General features: G+C 39.8%; 1 protein-coding gene across 1 annotated transcript; it reads left to right on the forward strand.

The window, feature by feature from the left end:
* Positions 1-795: 795 nt before the first annotated feature.
* Positions 796-22867, forward strand: LOC141272110 (heparan sulfate glucosamine 3-O-sulfotransferase 3B1-like). The gene is made up of 2 exons (XM_073682428.1): positions 796-1419; positions 18727-22867. The coding sequence occupies exons 1-2, from the start codon at positions 1034-1036 to the stop codon at positions 19343-19345; spliced, it is 1005 nt and encodes a 334-aa protein (XP_073538529.1). The 5' UTR covers positions 796-1033; the 3' UTR covers positions 19346-22867.
* The last annotated feature ends 1991 nt before the right edge of the window (positions 22868-24858 follow it).

Genomic DNA, 24858 nt, shown 5'->3' on the forward strand with positions numbered 1-24858 from the left:
CGCTATAACTGCACAGACCGTGCACTGTACATGGGGGGCTCCGCTATAACTGCACAGACCGTGCACTGTACATGGGGGGCTCCACTATAACTGCACAGACCGTGCACTGTACATGGGGGGCTCCACTATAACTGCACAGACCGTGCACTGTACACATGGGGGGCTCCACTCTAACTGCACAGACCGTGCACTGTACACATGGGGGGCACCGCTATAACTGCACAGACCGTGCACTGTACATGGGGGGCTCCACTATAACTGCACAGACCGTGCACTGTACACATGGGGGGCACCGCTATAACTGCACAGACCGTGCACTGTACATGGGGGGCTCCACTATAACTGCACAGACCGTGCACTGTACACATGGGGGGCTCCGCTATAACTGCACAGACCATGCACTGTACATGGGGGGCTCCACTATAACTGCACAGACCGTGCACTGTACACATGGGGGGCTCCGCTATAACTGCACAGACCGTGCACTGTACATGGGGGGCTCCGCTATAACAGCACAGACCGTGCACTATACACATGGGGGGCTCCTCTATAACTCGCAGCCCGGTGACAGATGCGGAGCTTCCACCTTCCCTAGGTCTCCCTGAAGCATCTGATTCTGAGTCCCAGATCCTCTCACCAGGGTCTATATAGAATAGGCCACCAATCAGCTTGCACACAGTCGCCTCCTATTGGCTGCCCTTTATCAACAAATGGCTAATTAGCATAGTGTACCGGCGTGTGATTGGTCGGGCGCGCTGCCTCTCAGGGGCGGAGCCCTCCCCCCTAGCCATGGCTCGCAGTCCGCAGCTGGTAGCCGGCAGTAGAGCGCAGGAGCTGCAGGCGGCGGCGGCGGAACACGGAGATACTTGGTGCCTCTCTATGGGGCTGCTGTGATCCGCGCTGGATGCCGCAGCGTTACCGCGGGCAGGGGATGCTCTGCTGCTGGATTGTGCGGGTGCTGGGCGCAGAGGGCAGGATGCCGCTGAGGAAGGAGTGAGCTGCCTGCCTGCTGGGGCTGCTGAATGATGTCCCCATGGATGCCAGCCCCGTGTCCCACCTGAGAAGACGCCTCCTGCTGCCTGTGTGCACCATGCTCTTCCTCTGCCTTTACATGTTCTACTCCTGCGCCGGCTCCTGCGCCTCCTTCCCGAGCTCCAGCGCCCCTGCCCGGGCTCCTGGGGTCCTGTCCCAGCTGCTGCTGCGACCCCCGGCTGTGGCTGCGGCGGAGGACACGGCCATCAGCAGCTTCTACAACGGCTCCGGGAGCAAGAAGCTGCCCCAGGCCATCATCATCGGGGTGAAGAAAGGGGGCACCCGGGCCCTGCTGGAGTTCCTGAGGGTCCACCCTGACATCAGGGCTGTGGGGGCTGAGCCCCACTTCTTTGATAGGAACTATGACAAGGGACTGGACTGGTACAGGTGAGACCTCAATACACACATATACGGTATATATATATATACAAAAATCTCCAATAGCACTTTAAAAAAAATAAAAGTTCATCGACCTTTTTGATCTTCTAAAAAAAAATCTTAACATTTCAAAAATAATTCTAATATTAGGAAAAAGCCAAATCTGTTAATGAATCAGCAAAGCCTAAGGCTAAGTTCACCATGAGTTTTTGATGATGCAGATAATCTGCACCAATTAATAGGTTACTTGCATTTTTTTCAAAAATACTCATCATGGGAGAAGTCTTCTTCCTCCTCCTCCCTTTCCCCAGTCCTCGGGATCGCCTTCTCCAGGACCAGCTCTTTTCAGGGAAGATAAGTACGCAGGCAGGGGTCTGCTTTGTACAGAGGGGTCACCTCCTCGCTGCGCTGCACAGCCCAATTATTATTGATTTGGGGGTCTACATGAGGTTTTAGTGTCTGAAGCTTCTCCAAAAAAATCATTGAATGCCTCCATTATCCTGGAGATGAAACGCGTCAGCACCTCAATTACAAGCGCCACATATTGGGAACATGGATACTAAACCTGGGCCGATCTCATCATTATGGGGGGGGGGGGTAGCGGATTAATTCCGGGAGGGAATTCTGTAGGGTCCGAAATTAGGCAACAATAAATAATTGATTTTTCTCTCCTCCACTCTCCTTGCTCCTTCCACATACATTATATATGTAGATGATGCTTCTATACTGAGCCCCACAGTCGAGGCCTCTATGATCAGCCGGGTGCAGAAATTCTGCAATTTAGGAAAAGAAGAAAAAAATAATTTTGTAATTTTTTTTTTTATGATCAAAAAATTGAATGTTTTAGTAATGCAGCTTTTAGAATGTTAGGTTTATTGATAATTTATAGGAAGTCACTGCTGGTTTTGGGCATTTCTGTTTTCTTGGTGGAGCAAGGTTTGGAAGTCCTTGCTGTGGCTTTCTTGGGTTTACCTGTCTGAACAGCACATTTACGTCTCCAGCGCTGAACTGTTTGATGTGCAGAGTTGTAGTGATCCCTGTTGAGGACTAGCGGGTATTGCACGTCCCCGTTGGACAGATATTCTGAGGATGCATAGCCTTTTATTACTTGTTATAACACCAGTCACATTATTTATTCTCCAGTGAAGCCGGGTATATGCTGTGCCCTGTAATGTGTAGTAGTGGCGCTATTTTATTTTCATCTTTTACCCTTACGTATTCAGCTCAAGTTTTATCTTAAATACCTCAAATGCTGTTCCCTGCCCAAACAGAATATTACATAAAAAAAGAAGAAAAATCTGATACATATATTTTTATATATATATATATATAATTTATGATATATAAAATATATAATGTCTAAATTAATATATATATTTTTATTTATTTTTATATATTTATTTTGTGTGTGATATAATGTCTAAATTAATATATATATTTATTTGTTTATATATATTTTTTATTTATTTTTATATATTTGTGTGTGTATATATATATATATATATATATATAATAAAATGTTATATATATATAATTTTTATTTATATATTTTTATATATATTATATTTAAATTTTAATTTGTCTATGTAATATATATTTTATATTTTTTTATACTAATATCATTTTTGTATACAGATTATATTTGTATCTTTTTTTCTTCATTCCCAATACTTTGCCTATCTTCCTTTTTTTTAATGTTTTGCCGTTTGAAGCTTTTGTTTTTCATACCAACAGAAGGGTTTGTTTTTTTTTTACAAAAAAATTCATCCCCCCCCCCCCCCCAATAATGAGCCTTCACGATGTGCAAACATCCTAATATTCCCACAACATCCGCTTTTGAACTTCTCCTCCTGACAGAGATCAAGTTGATACGATCAAGTATCATCTCTAATATGTAAAGTAGGACATAAATATTTATCTGTTTTTGTTTTATGTTTTTTATTATTCTAATAACTACTATTGCAGTAAGGGTTTTTTTTTCACTACCAGTTTCTCTTCTTTAATCTGTCTTCAAAAGAAGAAGGAAAAAAAAAAAAGATACAGACTTGTTACGACACGGATGTGAACATTCATTACCACACACAAAAAAATGCCTTGGGAAGGTTCTTTGTCATAATAATGTTTTTGTTCTGCCCTTTGCACTTGAAATCTTTGTACTCATTCATTGAAAAACTTTTTTGCTCACTCCCTTTATGGGATGAAAAAAAAAAGACAATTTGAAACTCTAAACCCTTTCATGTAAATAACAAAACACATTTTTCTGCTGGGACGGAAGGATTTTTAGGAGTTGAAATTGACTTATAATAAATAGTTTACTTTGTCTTCGTTGCAGAGTTCTGCCCTATAAAAAGAATCCGAAAGTAGTATATAAAGATAATGTATAATTCTCTGTAGTCAGTGCCGGGATGTACGGACGTTCACTAGTCCAGAACAAGCCGAAATGTCTCCACTTTCACACGGCAGCACATTAGTCAGTATGTGTGAGCCTAATCCAGTAGTGGAGCCTATAAAAAGGTATAAAAGAAAGATTTGCGCCTCTCCGTGTAAAAGTGCCCTTGGGCTTAATTCATACATGTAGTTTTTGGAGCAAAGGTCTGTTCCTTTTGTCTCTCTTCATATCTACGCTTGACTTTGGCGTAGAAATCTGATATGTGAACAGCAAAAAATAAAGTATAAAGATGATAAAGTTTTGTTTTTTTTTACTTTTTTTTTAAATTATTCTCTCTCTTAGAATAGAGTGCACAAGTTTGTTTAGATGGGTGGTGTCCGAAACGAAAAATGCTTTAGTTTTTTGGGTACTGTGAATGAGTTACTATTTGATTGACTAAAGCTTTAGTCTGAATTACTTTTGTATTGATTGATCTTAATGCTTTTTGTAAAGAAAATGTGCATTACATATTTTCACTTTATATCTAATCTATATAGATATATATAGGTATATAGATAGATATAATAAATATATATATGTATATATAGCTAGATATAATTGATAGATATAATAAATATATATATATATATATATGTGTGTGTGTTAAGTTCTACAGGGATTGTTGCTCTCTTACCATGGCCGAGCTCGGTGAGGCACATGGTTATGAATGGCGGTCTTGATAAATCATACAAGGAATCCAGCATTTTAACCTCTGTGCTGCCAGCAGCAGCCGACCAGTCATCCGTAACATAGAGGAACTGTGTAACAAGCTGTATAATCTCCAGGCTCAGGTGACAGGGGCTGACAGCTGCTCGTCCTCCTATCACAGCACAGCAGGGAGATCATTAATGATGGATCCTGTTATAGGTGTTTGTCACACGGATCCATATGGATGGGAGGGGTGGATTCGTTCTGTACTGGAAGCAGGGGCTTGTCTGCAGTAGATGCAGTTTCTTCCACAGAGGAATCCATGCTGGTTATAGACGCACCACTATTTCGGAAAATATGAAATGTATTCTTCCGTGAGGGCAAAATCCTAGAAATTTGTCATGTTCTATAGCAGGAGTGAAAAGGTAGTAAAGAACCATGCTCTACAATAATTGTTCATTTTCGTCGGACATGTCTACAACTCCAAAAAGTCTCGTTGCCGAACTAGTGTTTTTCTGGTTTACTAAGTCGCCTTGTTATGAATTATATAAGATCCAGTTGGGCTTTGGGAAATATGGATGAGTACTACTAACGACTGTTTTGTGAGCAGAATGGAACATCATGGTCTTCCCTACGGTATGGTACAAAGACATTAAAAGGTTGTGAAATACCACCCAGAAAAGTTCACGAACTTCCATTAATGTGCGAATTGTTTCATATTATTGACTCTTGAGTGTAGTAAATTCTGGTATAAAGTTACCAAAAGTCGTCCTCTCTAGTCACTAAGAAAACTTGAGAAAAGTATCGTATGTGCAGCTTTAAACTGTTAACTCAGATCTTGGGTTGCGGAAACCCTATAAGTTTCATGTTGCTACCAATCCTGAACAGAAAAAAAATATTCTATATGATAAAAATCCTTTAAAGCCAGAGTCGTATCACAGCGGCCTTTTCATGGGTCAATCTGCCACCCGTTATCGTCCCCATTAGCGCATTACGCCGTCTGATTGTAGGTTTAAATTAGGACAAAGACCAAGTTGAAGCAACTCTGTAACCATGAATCGATCAAATTTTCATAGGTCAGGACCAATTGCCTGTACATGTGTTGGATGTACGCTAAAGCCAAGTTGATACTTTGGCCAAGATTATTAAGAATGACCGCTGCTTCCAAAAAAGTTCACGTGTCTTTGGGGACTCGAGGAAAATCTGTTTCAATGGTATAAAAATTTATAAAACAAGCTTAAAAAAATGTTCTTGGCCTTCACTTACTGGCAGAAGTAAGAGAACTAGAGTTTAATGAAGGTTTAAGAACATCATCTGTGGAGAAGGCGAATGTCCAACCTGTGGTCCCGCCGGACAGTGAAGACGAGAACTGTTAATGATCGGGGTTGAAGTTCTTGAGCAATGTGGCAATAATTTGTAATGTTTGGGGTATTATTGGCTCTGATTGGGGACAGCACCCAGAATGTGAGAAGATTATAAACATACCCAGAGGACAGGTTTAATCTTGAAGGGGTTGTCTAAAAATTGTGAGGAGCAGGGCATGTAAAAAATATCCTTTATTCCGCTGTGAAATCCTTTCACAGGCATTCTTTTCCACTTTGCTGCAGCAATCACGAGCCATAAATCCACATGACTGCTGCAGCCAATCACTGGCTTCAGCTGTGATGCATGTATGTATGGCATTAGGCCACTAAGGCTAATGATTGGCTGCAGCAGTCACGCGGCTGTACATCACAGGATCACTGCAGTAAAGTTATCAAGAACTGGCGGGATCTATTCGGTATGTTGAGATCTACCATTGTTTTTTAATATATTCCATGGTCTTACACATTTTTCTCTTGGAAACCCTCCCTTCATGACCGGAGCATTTTCCGTTTTTGCATTTTCGTTTTTGCTCCCCTTGTTCCCAGAGCCATAGCGTTTTTATTTTTTGGGCAATATGGCCATGTGAGGGCTTATTTTTTGCGGGACAAGTTGTACTTTTAAACGCCATTACTAGTTTTACCATATCGTGTACTGGAAAACTGGAAAAAAATTCCAAGTGCGGTGAAATTGCAAAAAAAATGCAATACCACAGATGTTTTTTTTACCACGTTCACTGAATGCTAAATCTGACCTGCCATTCTTATTCTCCAGGTCATTACGAGTTTGTAGATACCAAACATGTATAGGTTCTTTTTAATTTAAGCGGTGAAAAAAAAATCCAAAGTTTGCTAAAGAAAAAAAAAATGGCGCCATATTCCAAGACCCGTAGCGTCTCCATTTTTCTGGATCTGGGGGCGGATGAGGGCTTATTTTTTGCGCACCGAGCTGAAGTTTTTATTGATACCATTTTGGGGTAGATCCGATGTTTTGATTTCCCATTATTGCATTTTATTGCAATGTTGTGGCGACCAAAAAACGTAATTCTGGCGTTTAGAATTTTTTTCTTGTTTCGCCGTTTACCGATCGAATTAATTCTTTTTTTATATTGATAGATCGGGCGATTCTGAACGCGGCTATGCCAAGTATGTGTATGTGGGATTTATTTTTTATCATTTTATTTTGAATGGGGCAAAAGGGGGGTGATTTAAACTTTAATTTTTTGAATATTTTTAAAAACATTTTTTTTAAAACTTTTTGCATGCTTCTATAGTCTCCATAGGAGACTAGACGCAGCACTTGTCTGATCGCCTCTGCTACATACAGATGATCAGCAGATCACCTGTATGTAGCAGAAATGGTCCTGTGCTATGAGCGCCGACCACTAGGTGGCGCTCATAGCGACCAGCTCATGACAACCACTGGGGTATGCTGCAGACCCCGGGTTGTCATGCCGACCCATCGGTGACCCGCGATCACGTGATGGGGTCGTTAATGGGCGGGGTAAGTGACGCACTTCCAGCGCGGCGCTGTTAAATGCCACTGTCAAGAGATTGACAGCGGCATTTAACTAGTTTACAGCCGCGGGTGGATCGCGATTCCACCCGTGGCTATCATGCATGTTTGGCTTGATTTTATGTAGATGTTCCTTCAGAAATGGAGGGTAAATGAATGGCTGTTCGTGCCAATGAGATTGGGCACCTTGGTTATGAGAGTCCTTCAAATACAGTGACCCCTCCTTTGAGATGATTTTTTTTGTTTGGTCTTCTCAAAAAAGATGACCAGTATGTGTAGAATGTGATTTATCCCAAAATAAGACTTGGTCTTGATAAGGATGTGGTTTTGTCAAAGAGGTGACCTTAAATAGTATAGAATGTGATGGAACTGAAAATCTGGCACAGAATGTGGTTTCAATATGGATGTGGTCTTGTCAAAGAAGTGATCTTTTGGATACATGTGATGTCTATGGTCAGTTTGGATAGCTGGGCGTTCCTCAGTTGTAAGTGCAGTTTTAGTGGAGTCATCAATTCTGCAGGAACTAGGTTCTTTTATGTTGATGCGGAAGTGAAGATGGATCCAGCTCAACACACTGGGCAATTAATTAAAATTCAACAATCTTTATTGGCAAATCCTTTTAAAAGCTTGTTGAAAAGAAAAAAAAATGGACATCTCAGACGACAAAGCATATATTATGGGGTGGTGTGTATAAAATATACCATACGTGTTTCGAGTGAAAAACTCTTGAACACTGGCTTTTTTTGTTGAGCCTACAATATGGCTGTCCTTCAGGTTGTACTTTGAATTGAAACTTTATTTTTCTCTCCCTACTTTAGATTTTCTCAATATGAGGAAATTTCTAACACCTTTAAAATATATCCATTTATTATACACAATGGAGGAGACCAGATTTTAAGCACTTACATGGGTTGTCTGGCATTAGAAAAACATGGCTGCCTTCTTCCCAACACCGGCGCCTCGTTGTGTATGAAATTGCAACTCTGTCTAATTCACAGTATTACCTTGTAGATGGTGATGGCGCTGTATGGGAAGGAGGCAGCCATGTTTTTCTAATCCTAGACAGCTCCTTTAATGTCACTGATAAAGGTCGTTGGTTACCAATACCTTTAACAAAAAATCAATTGAGACATATAACCTGTTGCATATCAAGATGCAAATATATTATAAATTGGTAAAAAAAAAATGTGGCCAAATTCTAGGGAATCTCACACTCCAGTTATATCTGCAAAAAAAAAAAAAATTATTCCATTTCTTTTTAAATCTTTATTTTGTCATTCAGTCTGGTTTATATTAACCTCCAAAATATATCCAGAACTGCTTCATTAACCAGACTGATGCCTATCACACTCTGCCAATTGCATCTGTAACAAACCAAATCATTTCATTTTCAAGTTACTATTTTCTTAACTACACAAGTCTTTTTTTTTTCTATTTCCCTTTTAAAATCTGTAATATTTATTTTGGATGGAACTTTTCCTGGGGTGCCAAAAATTCTCAATCCTCATTAAACAAATGAGGTTTACCCCAAAAAATAAAATAAAGTATCCGCAGCCACATTTCCATCAACTTAAATAAATTCCACATTTCAACCATTCTTTAGGGTTTGTTTTTTCTTTTCTTTTTTTAAACTAAGACTTTTCAAAAAGTTTTACAAACTTTTATTTTTCATCTTTTCCCGGTTTACCTAGAAAAATCAACATTGTCTTAAAATAATAGAAAAGACTCTTTAGGAGAAAGGGAAATACTAAATCCATGAGGATTTTATGCTCAATTTTTCATTGTGTCAACTTGCCAAAATGATTATTTTTACATCCCAGTAGCACTAGCTGGGTCAATGTATAAAGAATATGACAGATTGTTCTTCTCAGAATATATCCGCCTAGGTTTGTGATACCGTGCATTGCAGTTAGTAAAGATATATTAATATTTTTTTTTTCCTGTTTATAACCTAAATTTGTCCTGAATTTCTTTGTTTCTTAATTCCTCTCAGCAAAAAAAAAAATTGTATATGATGTAGGATATATGCATTTCAAGGGAAAGTTTCTCTTGTGTCCCTTAAGTCGTAGGTGTCAAACAAGTTTTAAAAGTTTAAACAGATTTAACTAAAAACTAATGACAACTTTTTCTAATGATTGACCCAAGTTACAAAATGTATATGTATCATTTCTCCTAAAGCATTTTTTTTAATCTCCCCTCAACCCGTCAATCAACGTTTTGCTTCTATCATCGCTAAGGTTTCCACTTGAAATTCTCAAATTTAGCATGACGGAAGAAAAGCCGATAAACTATTTAAACTGCAAAAAGTTTGCACACAATATTCATTTTTTTTTTTTTTTTACAAGGTCAAAATGTATTTTAATTTTTTATATAATAAGAGTTTATAAAACACAAATTTCACTTATCAATAGTATTGATATGGGTAGAAACATCGTCAATTTTGTATATAATTTTATTTTTTTCTAGCCATGTAGTTTAGTTATGTCTTCCTAGTACCAGGGAAATCCTCTATATCGCATTACCCTACTAATTCTACAATTGAGATCATTATCCACGACCTCACAGGCAATGACTGCTTTGCTTACACTATGACTCCTCAGTTAAACAGTGGCTTTAAAAAATATGAAAGTATTTCTTTTCCCCCTTTAAATGCTTAAGAAGACAGCTAAATTAAAACAAATGTCAAACTGTCAGTCGGCTGCCAGTTTAATTACCAGTCACTTGTTTGCCTTTCAAATAATCTAATCTGATAATCTTCGGAGAATAGAACTTTTTTTTCTTTTTTTTTTAGGTCATAACACTAACAGATTCTAGTTTCTTGGGTAGAAGGAACAATTTGTAAGACGTCGTGGACATTTCCAAACACAGTTTAAAAAAGTTTCTAGGCTGTTAAACTGGTTTTGTAATTTTTTTCTTAATTTTATTTATGGAAAGTTGTTTCATGTTAACATCCTAAACACTAGACGCCAAAAAGATTTTTTTTTTGTGTGTGGTGGTGGGAGTTTGATAACAAACATAAGCTTGGTCCACAGAGGGGGCTGAGATTTCCGCACAGATGGCATCTATAATCCATGTTTCATAGGATGGTCGGGAGGGAGTTCTGAAGGGGGGCATCCAAGGAAGGCCTTTTGCCCCATTGAGTACTATATAAAAAGAGTGAGCATATTGTCTGTCCGGCTTAGGTTACTGGACACCGCCTTCCTCATCCCCTCACCTGTTGTGTCGTTGAACTGTCCATAAAGTCTGGAACATTTTGTGAGTGGTGCTAGGAAGGTGGCTTTGATATTTCAACGCTCGTGACCAAGATTCTCACATTAGGATCACGCCTGTCGTAAAAATGTTTCATTCATTCAGTCATCGAATAATGTCCGAGCTGGCGAGGCCAATCATAGCTTGGAAACATTTGCTGTGTGAGTCAGGCTCACCATGAGGTCTTCATATTGACACCCAATCCTAGGCCTCTACTACTTTATACTTATACTTCACAACATACCCTTCTAGATATGCATATTATTTCTTGGGGGCTGCCACATTTGGCAGGCCTTATCCCAAAATGAAGGACTATAGGTTCTGTTCGGTCAGTCTGCCACGAGAGGTCGTGAGTTCTCCTTCAATGGAAGTCTGCATACAGAGACTGGACAGGCATATGTCTGAGATGGTTTAGTGAATTTTGCATTGAGCAGGGGGTTGGACACGATGACCCTGGAGGTCACTTCCAACTCTAGCATTCTATGTCATGGTTCCCTCCTAATGACAACCATTACAACTCCCACGAGGGCCGTCGCCTAGCTTTCCTACACTTCTCAATGTATTTTTCATCCATCCTTGGTTCCGTATCCATACATTTAGGTGTCACTTATGGAATATCTTGGCAACACTCAATGTGGAAGCTGTAATGGCAGCCGAGTGGGTTGTCACCAACCAGTCCTAACAGGAATTATTTTGTCTTAGATGGAAATTTGGTCTTTTTGTACAACCTAGCCGCACATTTGCTATCATTAGGCTTGCACTGCCTGGGTTACAGCTAATACATCATCGGTTGTTGGCTACGGTTTAGGTTGGCATGTATACAGTTTAATCATAGAAACCCAAATGCCTTAGCCAGTGATACAGTGGAGGTTAATGGAAATGGTGACCTGTATGCGTCTATATTTTCCTTACAGTGACCACTGTTGGTCCAACTTCACCTCCTGAGCCAAGCGAATGTTAAACAAATTACAGGTCCTATTATTTCAGCCCTTCTAATTAAAGGGTTGTGCCTGGTACCCGGTGCAAGAGCGGATAACAATCTGTACTGTGATTAGAGGGCAAAGGCTACACCAGAGGACATAATTACATGGACTTTGAAGGATTACTCCAAAAGGTGTATAGTGGCATTATCCTAATGGAGTACAGATCACTTTGCAGTGCAAACCGAATAGCTTCAGGCCGTAACTACTGATATTTTCAGCTTTTGGTCACTCTTGTGAATTTGAAGAATTCTCCATTGATGGTGCAGAGTGTTATAAGAAGAAAGGAACAGATACAATGGGATATCTTGAGGATCATCATATCTAGTCCATATTGCAGATTAAAAAGATACAGTTAGAGTATAAAAAGACATTTTACTGATATTTGTAAACTGGTTCACGATTTATCGGTTAAGGTGAATTTGGGGCAATCGATTCCACGAGTCTTCACAAATATAACCTAATAGGTTCATGGATTTTTTCTTTTCGTGTCATGAACTGGTGAAGTCTATTTCCTAAAATTTTAAAATTTGCATTGATATATCATATGATGGATTAGTTAGAATATCTATCAAAATACGATTCTAAGCTTTAGATTATTTCGCCCATGATTTAGTTAAAGAAGTAATCTGTTACATTCTTAAAAAAATAAAAAAAATGTCTGACCGGATGTGCATTCCTTTGCTAATAATATACCTTTTAAATGCTTCCTCCCTCTTTCAAAAACTCATTTGTAGTTTATAGTCCTGGGAAAAGATGTGTTTTTTTTAAAAACGTTTTTCCAAAAAAAAAAAAACTTTCAGCGCCACGTTGAATACATTTACAGTATGTGCATCCCCTTGTGTCCGTAAAACAGCTGGTTAGCTATGATTTAACATGTTTGCGTAGCCAACTGCATATCAGATGCTCAGTTTTGTCATACATCAGAGGGGGGGTGGGTGTGAGGTGGGGGTGAGGAAGATTTACAAATTCTCTCTTCACCAAGTAATGACCATATGATCCAGAAATGATGTCTACTTGCCAAATTGGAAAAATAACGTGAACTAAAGAGATCGCGCTCCCTAACGGCCTCCATAGAGCTTGCACGCAGTGACTTGCTGACACGTACACGCGGAAAATAAAAATAAACAAAATAATTAGCTAAACTGCCTATAATTCAGGGACGCTCTACCCCCATCCAAACAAAATCAGAGGGGAGTTGCTTGACAAGTCTATATTTTGTGTGTCTGAAGCTTTTTCTCTATAAGAAAGCGGGAAAAGCGCACACACAGCCTCTTATTATATGCCAGACTTGTAATTAGCCAGGATCGTTACCCATGGAGCCTGGCACCAGCCCCCTTCCCTCTAAAAAACATGCATGAGTATTTCAGGATGCAGGGTGACTGTTTTCAAAAAGTTTCTTGAAGTCCAAACTTCCTATTTGGATGTTAAACTTTTGGAGCATTAACTTTTGCATACATGTAGATCATACTTGTTCTTGCACTCTCGTGTCAGTCATTTTTACTTGATTAGGGACTAATCATTAGTGATTGTTTCCTCTGGCTTTTTAGTCTCCTTCCATGTTCTTGGTCACCTATCTCCATAGTTTATTTTTTACATCCTCCGAGCTCCAAAGTTTCTTCTGTTGCATAGAAGAACTAGACTACAATGTGATGTTGGTTAACTGACGCTGTTGTCAGGATTGGGGATCAAGAAAAGGCCTCTTCATATAAATAAGTTGATCAGTGGACTTTACGAATTAGCAATTCTTCATTTTTGACCAACAGTTATCCTATTGTATCTTCTGAAAAAACAGAATTCATATCCCAAAAATTACTGAAAGCAGGGTAACGGATCCCAATAGGTGACCCCAGTTTTTTCTTTTAGTAGCATGTAGTATACGTCACTCCGTGTAGGGGTGGTGCCCTAGTAGGGGGTCCAATCCTTAATGCAATAGTATGAAAGACTTGTCATTCTTTGGTATGCAGGTTAAGAAGCCAAAAACTACCATCCAGACCTTCATCAGAAATGTTATGGTTGTCGCATACTACAGTGCGCCTACTAATGTATCCTTCTTTTCTGCAATCCGCAACCTTTCTGATAAAGGTCTGGATGGTAGACCGAAATGTCATTGTTATATTACGTTGCACTATTTTGGATTGCACCAAATAAGTGTTTTGGCTTTCTTAACCTGCATACTGGCTAGTGCTGAGTCCTTTCATACTAGCCCAATTTTTTCTTTACACCTGCTTATAAACACAGCCTTGCGGTCAACCCATCTACGTAATGATGGGTAGGTGGGAACACTCTCAGACCACTGATTTTTTTCAATATTGTTTCGATCACATGATTTCTGAATGTTGGGTATTGTAATGACTTCATTTCCAGGAGATTTTATGAGCGTGATGAATGTGCAATCAATTTTCTCTAATGGTTTAACATTTGTATCTAATTGGGCGGTTATTGTTCTGACCGCTCGTTATGGTTTGATGGCAGTCGCTCTACATCGATGGGAGGGAAAGCACTCCGATCCTACCTCAGTCTGATGAGCAGAAATCCTTTTCTCCAGGAAACTAAAAGATGCATTTGTCAGCATACAGTGTCCGCAGAAAACTGAAATGAACAGTAGGGGGTGACTGCATGGTTTGGGATTATCCAATCCTTTTCTGGCTTCTTGGAAGGACACAATGACTCAAGGAGTCATCAGATGGGGGATAGAGGGGAGTGACTGCCATAGTAAAAAGGAAAAGAATGGAAGGACGAATGGTTTTCAATGAAAGTTGCAGAGGTTAATTGTGTATGGGAGTAAGCAGCGTAGAAAACTGAAGGCAAATGGGGGGCCGCCCCCTGACATAGTCTGGATAAGTAGTAGACGTGAATAGGGAGGTGGGGAACGATTGGTTATACCCTGTGTGAATACAACTAGCAACAGTTGAAAAAACATATCTGCGGGGGACAGGAATCTCCCGCTGCCCTGCAGAATAAAACATGCTTCGAGCCCACAGGATCTGATATGTCGGCCTTTTATGTCTTCTAAAAGCCTCTGCGTAGATGGACGGTTCGGCTTTATTGTTCGGTGCTGCTCACGCTGCTTTCCCCGAGGATTGCACATTTCTGTAAAAGCCAAGGTCTGACCCATATATATCGGTGAAGAGAAGCTAGCAAATTACAGTTTACCCATACAGAATGGTGAATCGTTAAATTCTTGACCGCTCTGTTAGGCGCTTGCTAATGCAGCCTTAATGTCCCTCCAAATGATGGCGGCTTTTGAGTTATCGATGACTTATTCTGACTTCTCGTCTATTCAAACCCAAGGATTCGCCCTCTTGCAACATGTAAAACAGGACCACAGTTGCTTAGAGCATTTCACTGTAAAATCAAAATATCCTCATGATCCTTAACTTAAAGCTCCTTGGCCCATTGAGAAATCTAACATGCTCCATTAAACATCAAGGCCTATATCTACATCCCTACTTGGCTCATCCACTGAAAATCGGGGGCAAATCAGCAGCAAAATCCAAGTGGAGTTCACCCCATTGTACTGGAAATCATAAAAATCTGCAACGGAAATTGATAAAATCCGCACCGTAAGTTACATTTTTAAAAAATAAAGCATATGGATGAAGTTTGAGAAATCTCATCCACATGCCCGATATTCAAATTTTCTACGGATTTTCCGTGCACAAACTGGAGGGAAAATACATAACATTTCCATCCTGTGTTGGCAAAACCTTAATCTACCCTTGCGCATCCAGCAATGTGGCTCCGTTACATTGGTCTTGTTTCAGAAGCGGGAGCCCTAACCATGTCCATGCAACCATATATTTACTGACGTGATCTGTCAATGTCAGCAGAATTGTAGTCACGAATGGGGTCACTTTGGGGTCACATGATAGGATACTGGGTCAAATGACCATCTGACCAAAGGTAGGAACATGCAAAAATCAATAGGTGATCGGGAAGTCTAAAAAGAAGAAAAAAAGTTGATGAATGGTTGACGAGTGTGATTTCATATCTGCTCCCCTGAAAATGTCAATATATTGTTGGTATCGGAGAAAGGTGATTCACACTTTGCTTTGTCCTCCATTATTGTCTATTGGCTTTGTTATCTTAGAGGAGGGAAGGGCCGATAGTGTTTTTGTCTTTGCTATATCCCCTACTTTTGGTTATCAAGTGTCAGGCACATTATGATTGAGCAGGCTCTCTCGGTGAATTAGTGAGGTAATACAAACACAGCGGGACATCTGGGGTAATTAGTCTGATGGATGATGAGAAGATCTTCAAGGGCTTGCACATAATTCTTTTTTTTTTCTATTGTTTTCCTTGGTTAGATTTTCCATTATGCTGAAACTCCTGCCGACATAATGGTAAAGGGTGTTCAATAATAAAACCTATTCTACAAATGTCATGTATGTAGCTCTACGTTTGTTTTTTTCCTTTTTGGCAATTTTAACTAAAAATCTAAATATTCATAAAGTTACATTTTAAATTAAAACTTGAAATGATTGAAAACGCAGCATCTGTTCTGTCACACAATGGACAGTTTGCCTACAGTGTCCATGCACTATTAAGGTCCTCATACACATTATACCTCTGATATCAATGGGTTCGGACGACAAACTAGTGTGTATGTGGGATCCCCGATGGACGATTGTCGGAGGAGATAAGGATCAGACATGTCCAGCTTCGGACTCCCAATCCTTTTGATTTCCACAGATAAGCCACCAGAGGAGCCTAACTGGCTCTCTCTTAAAGAACACAGGCGCGCTCGGCCAAGTGAACCCTCCTTTGTTTGGAGAATTGGCATGAGTATTTGGCTGAATGATGGTTCGACCAGTCGTTCAGCTGGCATCTACCTAGAGTCTATGGTAGGCTTTATTCCTTCTGTAAAAAAAATAGCAGAATCTATCCCTGATGTTGACTCTGACACATAAAAAACATAGTAGTAATTTTTCTTGCCCTTGAATAGCCCCAAAAACATTGCAGGTAGCTTTATAATACTGCCAGATTCTGTTCAGTGTCCAGTGGAGGTTGACATCCAGGTTAAGTATCGATTGATGTGAATTTCTTGAAATTTACATTAGCGGGTCTTGGGGTTGGTTGAGGCACCAAGTTAACTACTACCCCATTTTGCTTCTCTTTTAATGCAACGTTTGCCGCCGTCTACATCATTAAGACAATTGTAACTGGAACATTTACATGACGTATAAAGAATTTGCTAGATAAAGTCTCCCCCATAATTTTTTCAACTGTTCGTCGGGAAAGGCTGTTGATCGGGTGTGTCCGATTTTTGGGCTGCCGATCGCATTGATCACCTGGAGTTAATCCACAGACAGATGTTTGGCGACTGCTTCCTCACAGAAAATACAGGAACTCGGCCAAACGAGTGCTCTTGTGTATGGGGAAATGGCAGACCAATCGGCCGACTAGGTGCTCAGCCAACAGCCGTCTATTGTGTACGGTCGAATTTAGATTCAGCAAAGTATCAATGAATGAAGAATGTTGTTGCTTATCTTCTAAAGAAACAGGTATCCCTAGAAATAAGTCTCATTTGCTTGGTCCCGATATGTCTCTATGCTTTAATACTCATCGTGAACACATCAAGTGGATTGTAATGGACCCAATGATTTCAGCGCTTTCCGCTCTCCGATGTAAATTTTTAAAAAAAAATTTCAATCTCATAATTTCAATGCCAGGCGGTGCAGGTTAATGTCTGCGTTTGCAAACAAATTATATGGGGGGCCAGCAATCTGCTGAGAGTTTACAGTAATTTTAGATAATTTAGCAATCTGCTCTATGCGGCGCTGACTGCCATTATCCAAAGGAAGCCGATTAGAAAAAAGGATGTAATTGGACAAAGAAATGGCTTATCGAGGAGATTGACGAACATTTAGGCTGCCGAGGTTGTCATTGTTCAGGTTTTATTACAGCACTGAAATCTCCGTTTTATTTAATAGCTCTGGTAATATAATATATAAAGTGGCGCTCTGTGTTTCTGCGGGTCGATGGAGCATTGTAATAGACCAAAAAAAACATGATCGAGGTACTGTTATAGGTTTCCTTATTCATATTTAATACGTAAAAATCTGAAAGGTTTCCTTGATTGTTTGTATTTAGCTATTTTGCCCTAAATATATGTGCATAGTCATCCAATTGAGTACGTCTGACACTTCTCCAATAAAGCATGATGGTTTCAGTGACACAATGCATGACATTTGTGCAGATTCGTATTCAAAATCTGTGGTCCATCCACATCCTAAGCGCAGAAAAATAAATCAGCCACTGGGAAAAAAAACGTGAAATCCTGGTCTCAATCTGCCTTGCACCTAGCAGCACATCCATGGCAAAAATTCAAGTGTTAGCCTTGGAAATCACATGTCGTTATACCAACGTGTCATCATACCAAGTCCTCCTTTATTGGATGAATTCATTTCTATTGCACATTACATCCAAAAAGTGATAGTGGAGAATTGAAAACCTTAAACAGCGGGGAAACCTTTGGTAGCCATTAGATGAGATCGTTCACAAGTTGTGCACCCTTCCCCAATTGAAGTTGCCTTTTCTGCTCTTAAATCCACATTTACCGATATATGTGCTAAGGCACATGGCACATTAAGCCTCATGATTGATGGCAATATGTATTTGATTTTGAGATTATTCCAGGTCAAGAAAAATGGCTGATCCCCTGATACACCACCAGCTAAGATCCTAATGAGACTGTGATAATGTGCATCCAGGTTTGCACAATGTCTTTTTCCCATCTTTCCGATCCTCTTACTTATTTAGGAAAGAGGAAACAGCCACAAACCATTTTCCCCCACCTTGCAGCGTTTAATTAGCAAAGTGGGTCAATCCATCTTGAAGGCACACAAATAACTCAGCTGGGTGTTAGCTCAAGATGCCTAACAAGATGCCATTTGTCAGAGCTGTGGCTTGCAGGCGGCATTAACCCTTCAACTGAATCTTAGATTACACCAAGTAAATAGCTCTGCGAAATAAAATGTCTGTGCTCATCATCGACAATAGAGAGGCAATTGCATCCAAGCAGTGTTGATTATAATACTCTGAAGGCACTTGTACCATAAAAATAACATCAAGATTTCTAATTATCTTTATTTTTGTGATGCTGATGTTTTCTCTTTTTTTTTTATATAGGGAGTTGATGCCGAGGACATTAGATGGTCAAATCACCATGGAAAAGACCCCCAGTTACTTTGTGACGAAGGAGGCTCCATCTCGGATCTCTGCCATGTCGAAGGATGCTAAGCTGATTGTGGTGGTGAGGGATCCGGTAACTCGCGTCATATCGGATTACACTCAGACGTTGTCCAAGAGGCCTGACATCCCCACATTTGAGAGTTTGACATTTAAAAACAGGACTACGGGTCTTATCGACATCTCATGGAGTGCCATCCAGATCGGCATCTATGCCAAGCACTTGGAGAACTGGCTCCAGTATTTCCCTATGAGCCAGATCCTCTTTGTAAGTGGGGAGAGACTGATCACGGATCCCGCCGGAGAACTGGGACGTGTCCAGGATTTCCTGGGACTTAAGCGAATCATCACAGACAAACATTTTTATTTCAACAAGACTAAGGGTTTTCCATGCCTGAAAAAGGCGGAGGGGAGCAGCAAACCCCACTGTTTGGGCAAAACAAAGGGCAGGACTCACCCCAACATAGACCCAGAAGTCGTCCAGAGATTGCGCGAGTTCTACCGGCCATTCAATATGAAGTTCTACCAAATGACTGGTCAGGACTTTGGCTGGGACTGAAAAAAACATTCAACCACGGTCCTAGACGTATGTGAAGTAAACACATTTCTTTGTGTTTGTATAAATGTACAGAGATCTATTTTATTATAATTTATTTGTAATTCCTAAGCAATTAATTCACTAAGCTGCCTAACCACGCGGTTCCTTGATTGCCCATAGTATTAACATTCCATCACACCATGACCCTCAGAGAGACGGAAAATCAGTCTTGTCTTCTTTTTGCACAGATGACCTGCAGGCAAATTTTATGGTCTCGAAAATAGGGTTTTTTCCATCTCCATCTTGCATATCCGCTAATGGTGCTCCATATGCAGTCATGTATATATATATTGAGAGAAACTAAAGCACAATAACATTACCTTGGTGTTTGTTATGTTTACAGGTATTGAAATCCTTGGGTTCTTGGTTTTCATTACACTTCCCGATACTTGGGCAATGATTGTTGTTGTATTCAAGACTTGATAGGGCGGCAGAGCATAGATCCAAGAGTTTAGTAGTAGAACAAAAAGTGAATTACCTTGTTATTTAGAAGTGCCATGTCCAATCTAATCACTTTGTGAAAACTTTAATTAGACTCATAATGCTGCCAACTAACTGTAGTGACACAATGGGGTCCACTCAGTTGGCACCATTCATGCAATTTGTGGGATGTTTTGGATGAGTATTATCTCTAATTCTTCTTACCATTGGATTGGATTGGGCTTTGACTTTGTATATTCATAATTTGGTAAATCAAGGACCCATCACCGATCCCAAAGTATTTTTGCAAAAGCATTGCATTGTCAATCATTCTTGGTGGGGAATCTAGCCGTTGAAAGCCTTTACGACCCATGTCTTCCATATTCTCTATGCATGATAGATTTAGTTAATTTTTTTATTAATGAGATTTCTTTTCTTTACAGTCTAAAACCAACTTCTTGGCTTGATACAACATAACGTAGTAGGAATTAATTATAAAACCCATGTGAGATTTGAAGTCTTCTTTGCACTATTAGACCATGATCCCACACAGCGTAAACACTGCAGTTTTTTTGTGCAGAAAATCCTCTGTGCTTCACAATTCAAGCAAAGTGGATGTGATTTGTTGAAAACTGATGCCAACTGTGTGATTGTGTTTTTGTTTTTTGGTGGGTTTTTTTTTATAGATTTTTATGGGTAGCCTGAAAAAACTCATGTAAAAAAGGCATCGGCTTTAAGTGCATTAAAAAAACACTGCTTCAAATCTGCACCAAAAATGTATAAAAAAAAAAACACAATAGTTAACGCAGATTGCCATAGCGTATTTTGGTGCCAACGCCTGCAGAAAGTGTTTTGGCAAGTGGGAACATGGACTAACCTACTAGTATTTGTTGTATAATAGTACGACCTGATAACTATGGTCACACAATTAGTGTGATGGCTTCATCAGTCTCCTACTTATTCTCAGCCAGGCGGAATATTCTTTTTTCCAAAGCTGCATTGGACATCAGATCAATTTTGACCAAGAAAAAGGCTAATTTCATCTACTTTCCCGACTGTCGACCATTGATTGGTCTACATCAGTGTTTCCAAACTCCAGTCCTCATGGCCCCCCACAGGTCATGTTTTCAGCATTCCCATAGTATTGCTCAGGTGAGAGAATTCCTGATGTCTTGATACTTCCTTCACCTGTTGGGGACCGTGAGGACTGGAGTTTGGGAAATACTGGTCTACGTTATTTTGTGCGAAAAGATGATGACCAACAGCCTGTCAAAATTTGATGTAGCCTGGAAATTGGTTATTACCTGTAGCTTATGGTATAATTGGATGATATAGTTGGGGTGTTTCCCCTTTCTACTATATTTAGTGATGTGGATTGTAATCTTCAAGGTTCCCATACACAAAATACCTGTCGGTTCTAAGTTCTTTCATCCGGTAGCTATCTCTCCATACTCAAACGCTCATTCGGCCTTCTGCAATCTCTCCCAATTACCCAATACTCATAAATGTTCTTCTCGGCCAATAACTATCTCCCCTAACACTCCCATACACAAACGCCCATCTTTCCCATCTACACTCTACACAAACGTTCTGCTTGGCCAACAGCTATCTCTCTCGACTCCTCCATATATACATGAATTCTCTGCTCTGCTGAGCGATCATGTTTTCTTAATGGGCATAGGGGAGAAAGCCGCAGCCAGACTAATCCAAAAAACGAAAAATCTAGTGTTTGAGTTTGAACTGCGTAATCCTTCAAAATTTTTGGAGGTAAAGTCAGACGACTCCATACCCATCAACACATCAATGGCTTCGGCCTGCTTTCATCTAATGTGTTTCAAGCTCATGTCCCATGGCAAGCTTTAGAGACTGGGCACCTCACTACAGGGCACCGTCCACCTTGTGAAATGTTCAGGAAAAGACTCATTGTAATGGGAGAAACCCAGTTAAGCCATATTGTTATTTGGCAGCCATATTTCATATGGTCATTCAACCCAATGATACTTTAGGCTAGGACTACACGGCGACATGTGGCGCAACACATTGGATGTAAGGATTTCCTGTAGTGTCACGTTGCGACCTGCGACAGTCAAATGTTTCCAAAGGTGTTGGATATTCGGATACTGGTCGCATGTGCCACATTTGCCATGGACTCAGAAATGCGACTTATCTGTAACTTGGCTGTTTTATTTAGAAAAACAGAGCTCTAAAAATAGTCGCCCCACAAGTTGCACCAATGTCTTTGTGGTCCAACCTTTTTCGAGAATTGCGGTCGCTGTGTAGCCCCCGCCTTAGTGTCACCAGCCGCTGCTTCCCCTCCAATACCTTGCACATGACTATGCTGGGGATCAGTCGGCTGTTTCTATATCATTTTAATTTTCCTTTTACATACTAGGAACCCTACCCCCCCAAAAAAAAGTAACAAACAATAGTTAATTTTTATTTTAACATCTAAAAGTGGTAATTTTTACACTGCTGCTAAGAAACTATAAAATTGAATGGCTATGCAGAAATCTGTAGAAGTATTTAAGAGAAAAAAAAGCGTAATACTATGTTATCTTTGCTCTTTCGGATGCAGCCATGACACCGGTCCAACGTGAGGCCTACTCAATTTGATTGAGCCTTTTGTTGTATTTGCCTTGGTTACCATGGAGCCGAGGTACTTAAAGTACTGCTACCCTCCTGCATCCGGAATGAGGGCTCCGTGGTTAGAATTCGCACATATGATGTAGTGGTTGAGTTTTATTCAGCCGTATCTATTTTATTTGTTTTTAATTTGTTTGTTTTTTTTTCATCTGTAACCGGTTACTTTAGAAATAGCAAATTTATATAAATATATATATAAGTAAATATATATGAAAAAAGGAATACAAAGGACATTGTGAAATGGAAAAAAGTACATTGTAAATCAAGTATTTTGTGGTATGTACAATACAAAAAAATAATAATTTTACACAAACGAAAAAAATGTTTTTAAGAAAAAAAAAATATTGCATTCTGAAAATTCATACTATGTCTTTGTATGAGCAAATAAAACTATATTTTACCAAGATAAAGACAACTGTATTACGTGGTGATTTTATACATCTACAATCCTGCTCATTGTTATTGGCACCCATGAAGTTTAAGTACATAATGTGGAATATCTCCTGAAAAAAAGCAAAGAGTCAAGTGAAATAGCTTTTTTGTATAGAGTATTCGTGTTAAATACAAAAGAGCAAATGATAAACAATAATTTAAAACAAAAAACAACGGGAGGGAAAAGTAGAAAAACCTAAAGCTTGTTGTGTATGACACTGGTATTGGCACCTTTACATTAATTTAGTATGGAAACACATTTTGACTCACCTATGGTAAATCACAAAAGAGATTCACCTGTGATTAATTGTCGGTGCCCATGTGACATGAATTAGCCAATGAATGATGACTTCAGTGTTTTAAAAAGACACATGGTTGGCCCTGTTCCTTTGTCACAATGGTGAAAACAAAGGAGCTCACTGAGGACATTAGAACTGCTATTAGCAAACGCAAGACTTCCAAAGGGTATAAGGCCATCTCCAAAGACCTTGGAATCTCAGTTTCAACAGTGCGCAATGTTATTAAGAAGTTTGTCAAGCATGGAACCGCCAAGAACTTCCTGGACTTGGGGAAAGAGGAAAATTGACAAGAGATGTATTCGAAGGTTGGTGCGAAAGGTGGAAAATACACCACATCAAACATCCAAAGACCTGAAGGCCAACCTGGAACAGTCTGGGGCCATGGTTTCAACAAGTACCATATGCCGCACACTAAATCAAGCAGAGCTTTATGGGCGAAGGCCAAGGAAGAAACCATTGCTGAAGAAAAGAAATAAAAAAGAATGACTGATCTTTGCCAAAGAGTACCTTGACAAACTACAATCCTTCTGGGAAAATGTTCTGTGGACAGATGGAACAAAAATAGAGCTTTTTGGCAATGCAAAGCAACAGTTTGCTTAAAGACGGCTCAATGAAGTTTACACTGTGTGCAGAATTATTAGGCAAGTTGTATTTTAGAGGATTATTTTTATTATTGATCAACAACTATGTTCTCAATCAACCCAAAAGACTCAAATATCCGAGCTTAATATTTTTGGAAGTTGGAGTGGGTTTTTTTTAGATTTGGCTATTTTAGGAGGATATCTGTTTGTGTAGGTAACTATTACTGTGCAGAATTATTAGGCAACTTAATAAAAACCAAATATAATCCCATCTCACTTGTTTATTTTCACCAGGTAAAGCAATATTAGTGCACAAAAATTAGAAATAAACATTTCTGACATGCAAAAACGAAAAACAAAAAAATTAGTGATCAATATAGCCACCTTTCTTTATGATGACACACAACAGTCTTCCATCCATAGATTCTGTCAGTTGCTTGATCTGTTTTCGATCAACATTGCGTGCAGCAGCCACCACAGCCTCCCAGACACTGTTCCGAGAGGTGTACTGTTTTCCCTCCCTGTAGATCTCTATTTTATGATGGACAACAGGTTCTCTATGGGGTTCAGATCAGGTGAACAAGGGGGCCATGTCATTATTTTTTCTTCTTTTAGACCTTTACTGGCCAGCCACGCTGTGGAGTAGTTGGATGCATGTGATGGAGCATTGTCCTGCATGAAAATCATCTTTTTCTTGAACGATACCGACTTCTTCCTGTACCACTGCTTGAAGAAATATTCCAGAAACTGGCAGTAGGTCTGGGAGTTGAGCTTCACTCCATCCTCAACCCGAAAAGGTCCCACTAGTTTATCTTTGATGATACCAGCCCATACCAGTACCCCACCTCCACCTTTCTGGCGTCTGAGTCGGAGTGGAGCTCTCTGCCCTTTAGTGATCCAGCCTCTGGCCCATCAAGAGTCACTCTCATTTCATCAGTCCATAAAACCTTTGAAAAATCAGTTTTAAGATAAAACGTTAAGAATGGGCCAAGAAATATCTTATGTTTCTTGTTCAAAGGTGGTAGTTTTTCAGCCTTTCTTACCTTGGCCATGTCCCTCAGTATCTCACACCTTTTGCTATTTGATACTCCAGTAACGT

This window comes from Phyllobates terribilis, unplaced genomic scaffold, assembly GCF_046119375.1.
Source record: "Phyllobates terribilis strain yellow unplaced genomic scaffold, ASM4611937v1 Scaffold_5__5_contigs__length_657084704, whole genome shotgun sequence".
In the NCBI taxonomy this organism is placed as follows: Eukaryota; Metazoa; Chordata; class Amphibia; order Anura; family Dendrobatidae; genus Phyllobates; species Phyllobates terribilis.

Bases quoted from the DNA above. Each gene is read 5' to 3' on its own strand.
- LOC141272110 (XM_073682428.1), top strand. From the start codon at position 1,034: ATGGATGCCAGCCCCGTGTCCCACCTGAGAAGACGCCTCCTGCTGCCT. The intron at 1,420-18,726 runs GTGAGACCTCAA...TTTTTTATATAG, and splicing joins AAGGGACTGGACTGGTACAG to GGAGTTGATGCCGAGGACAT.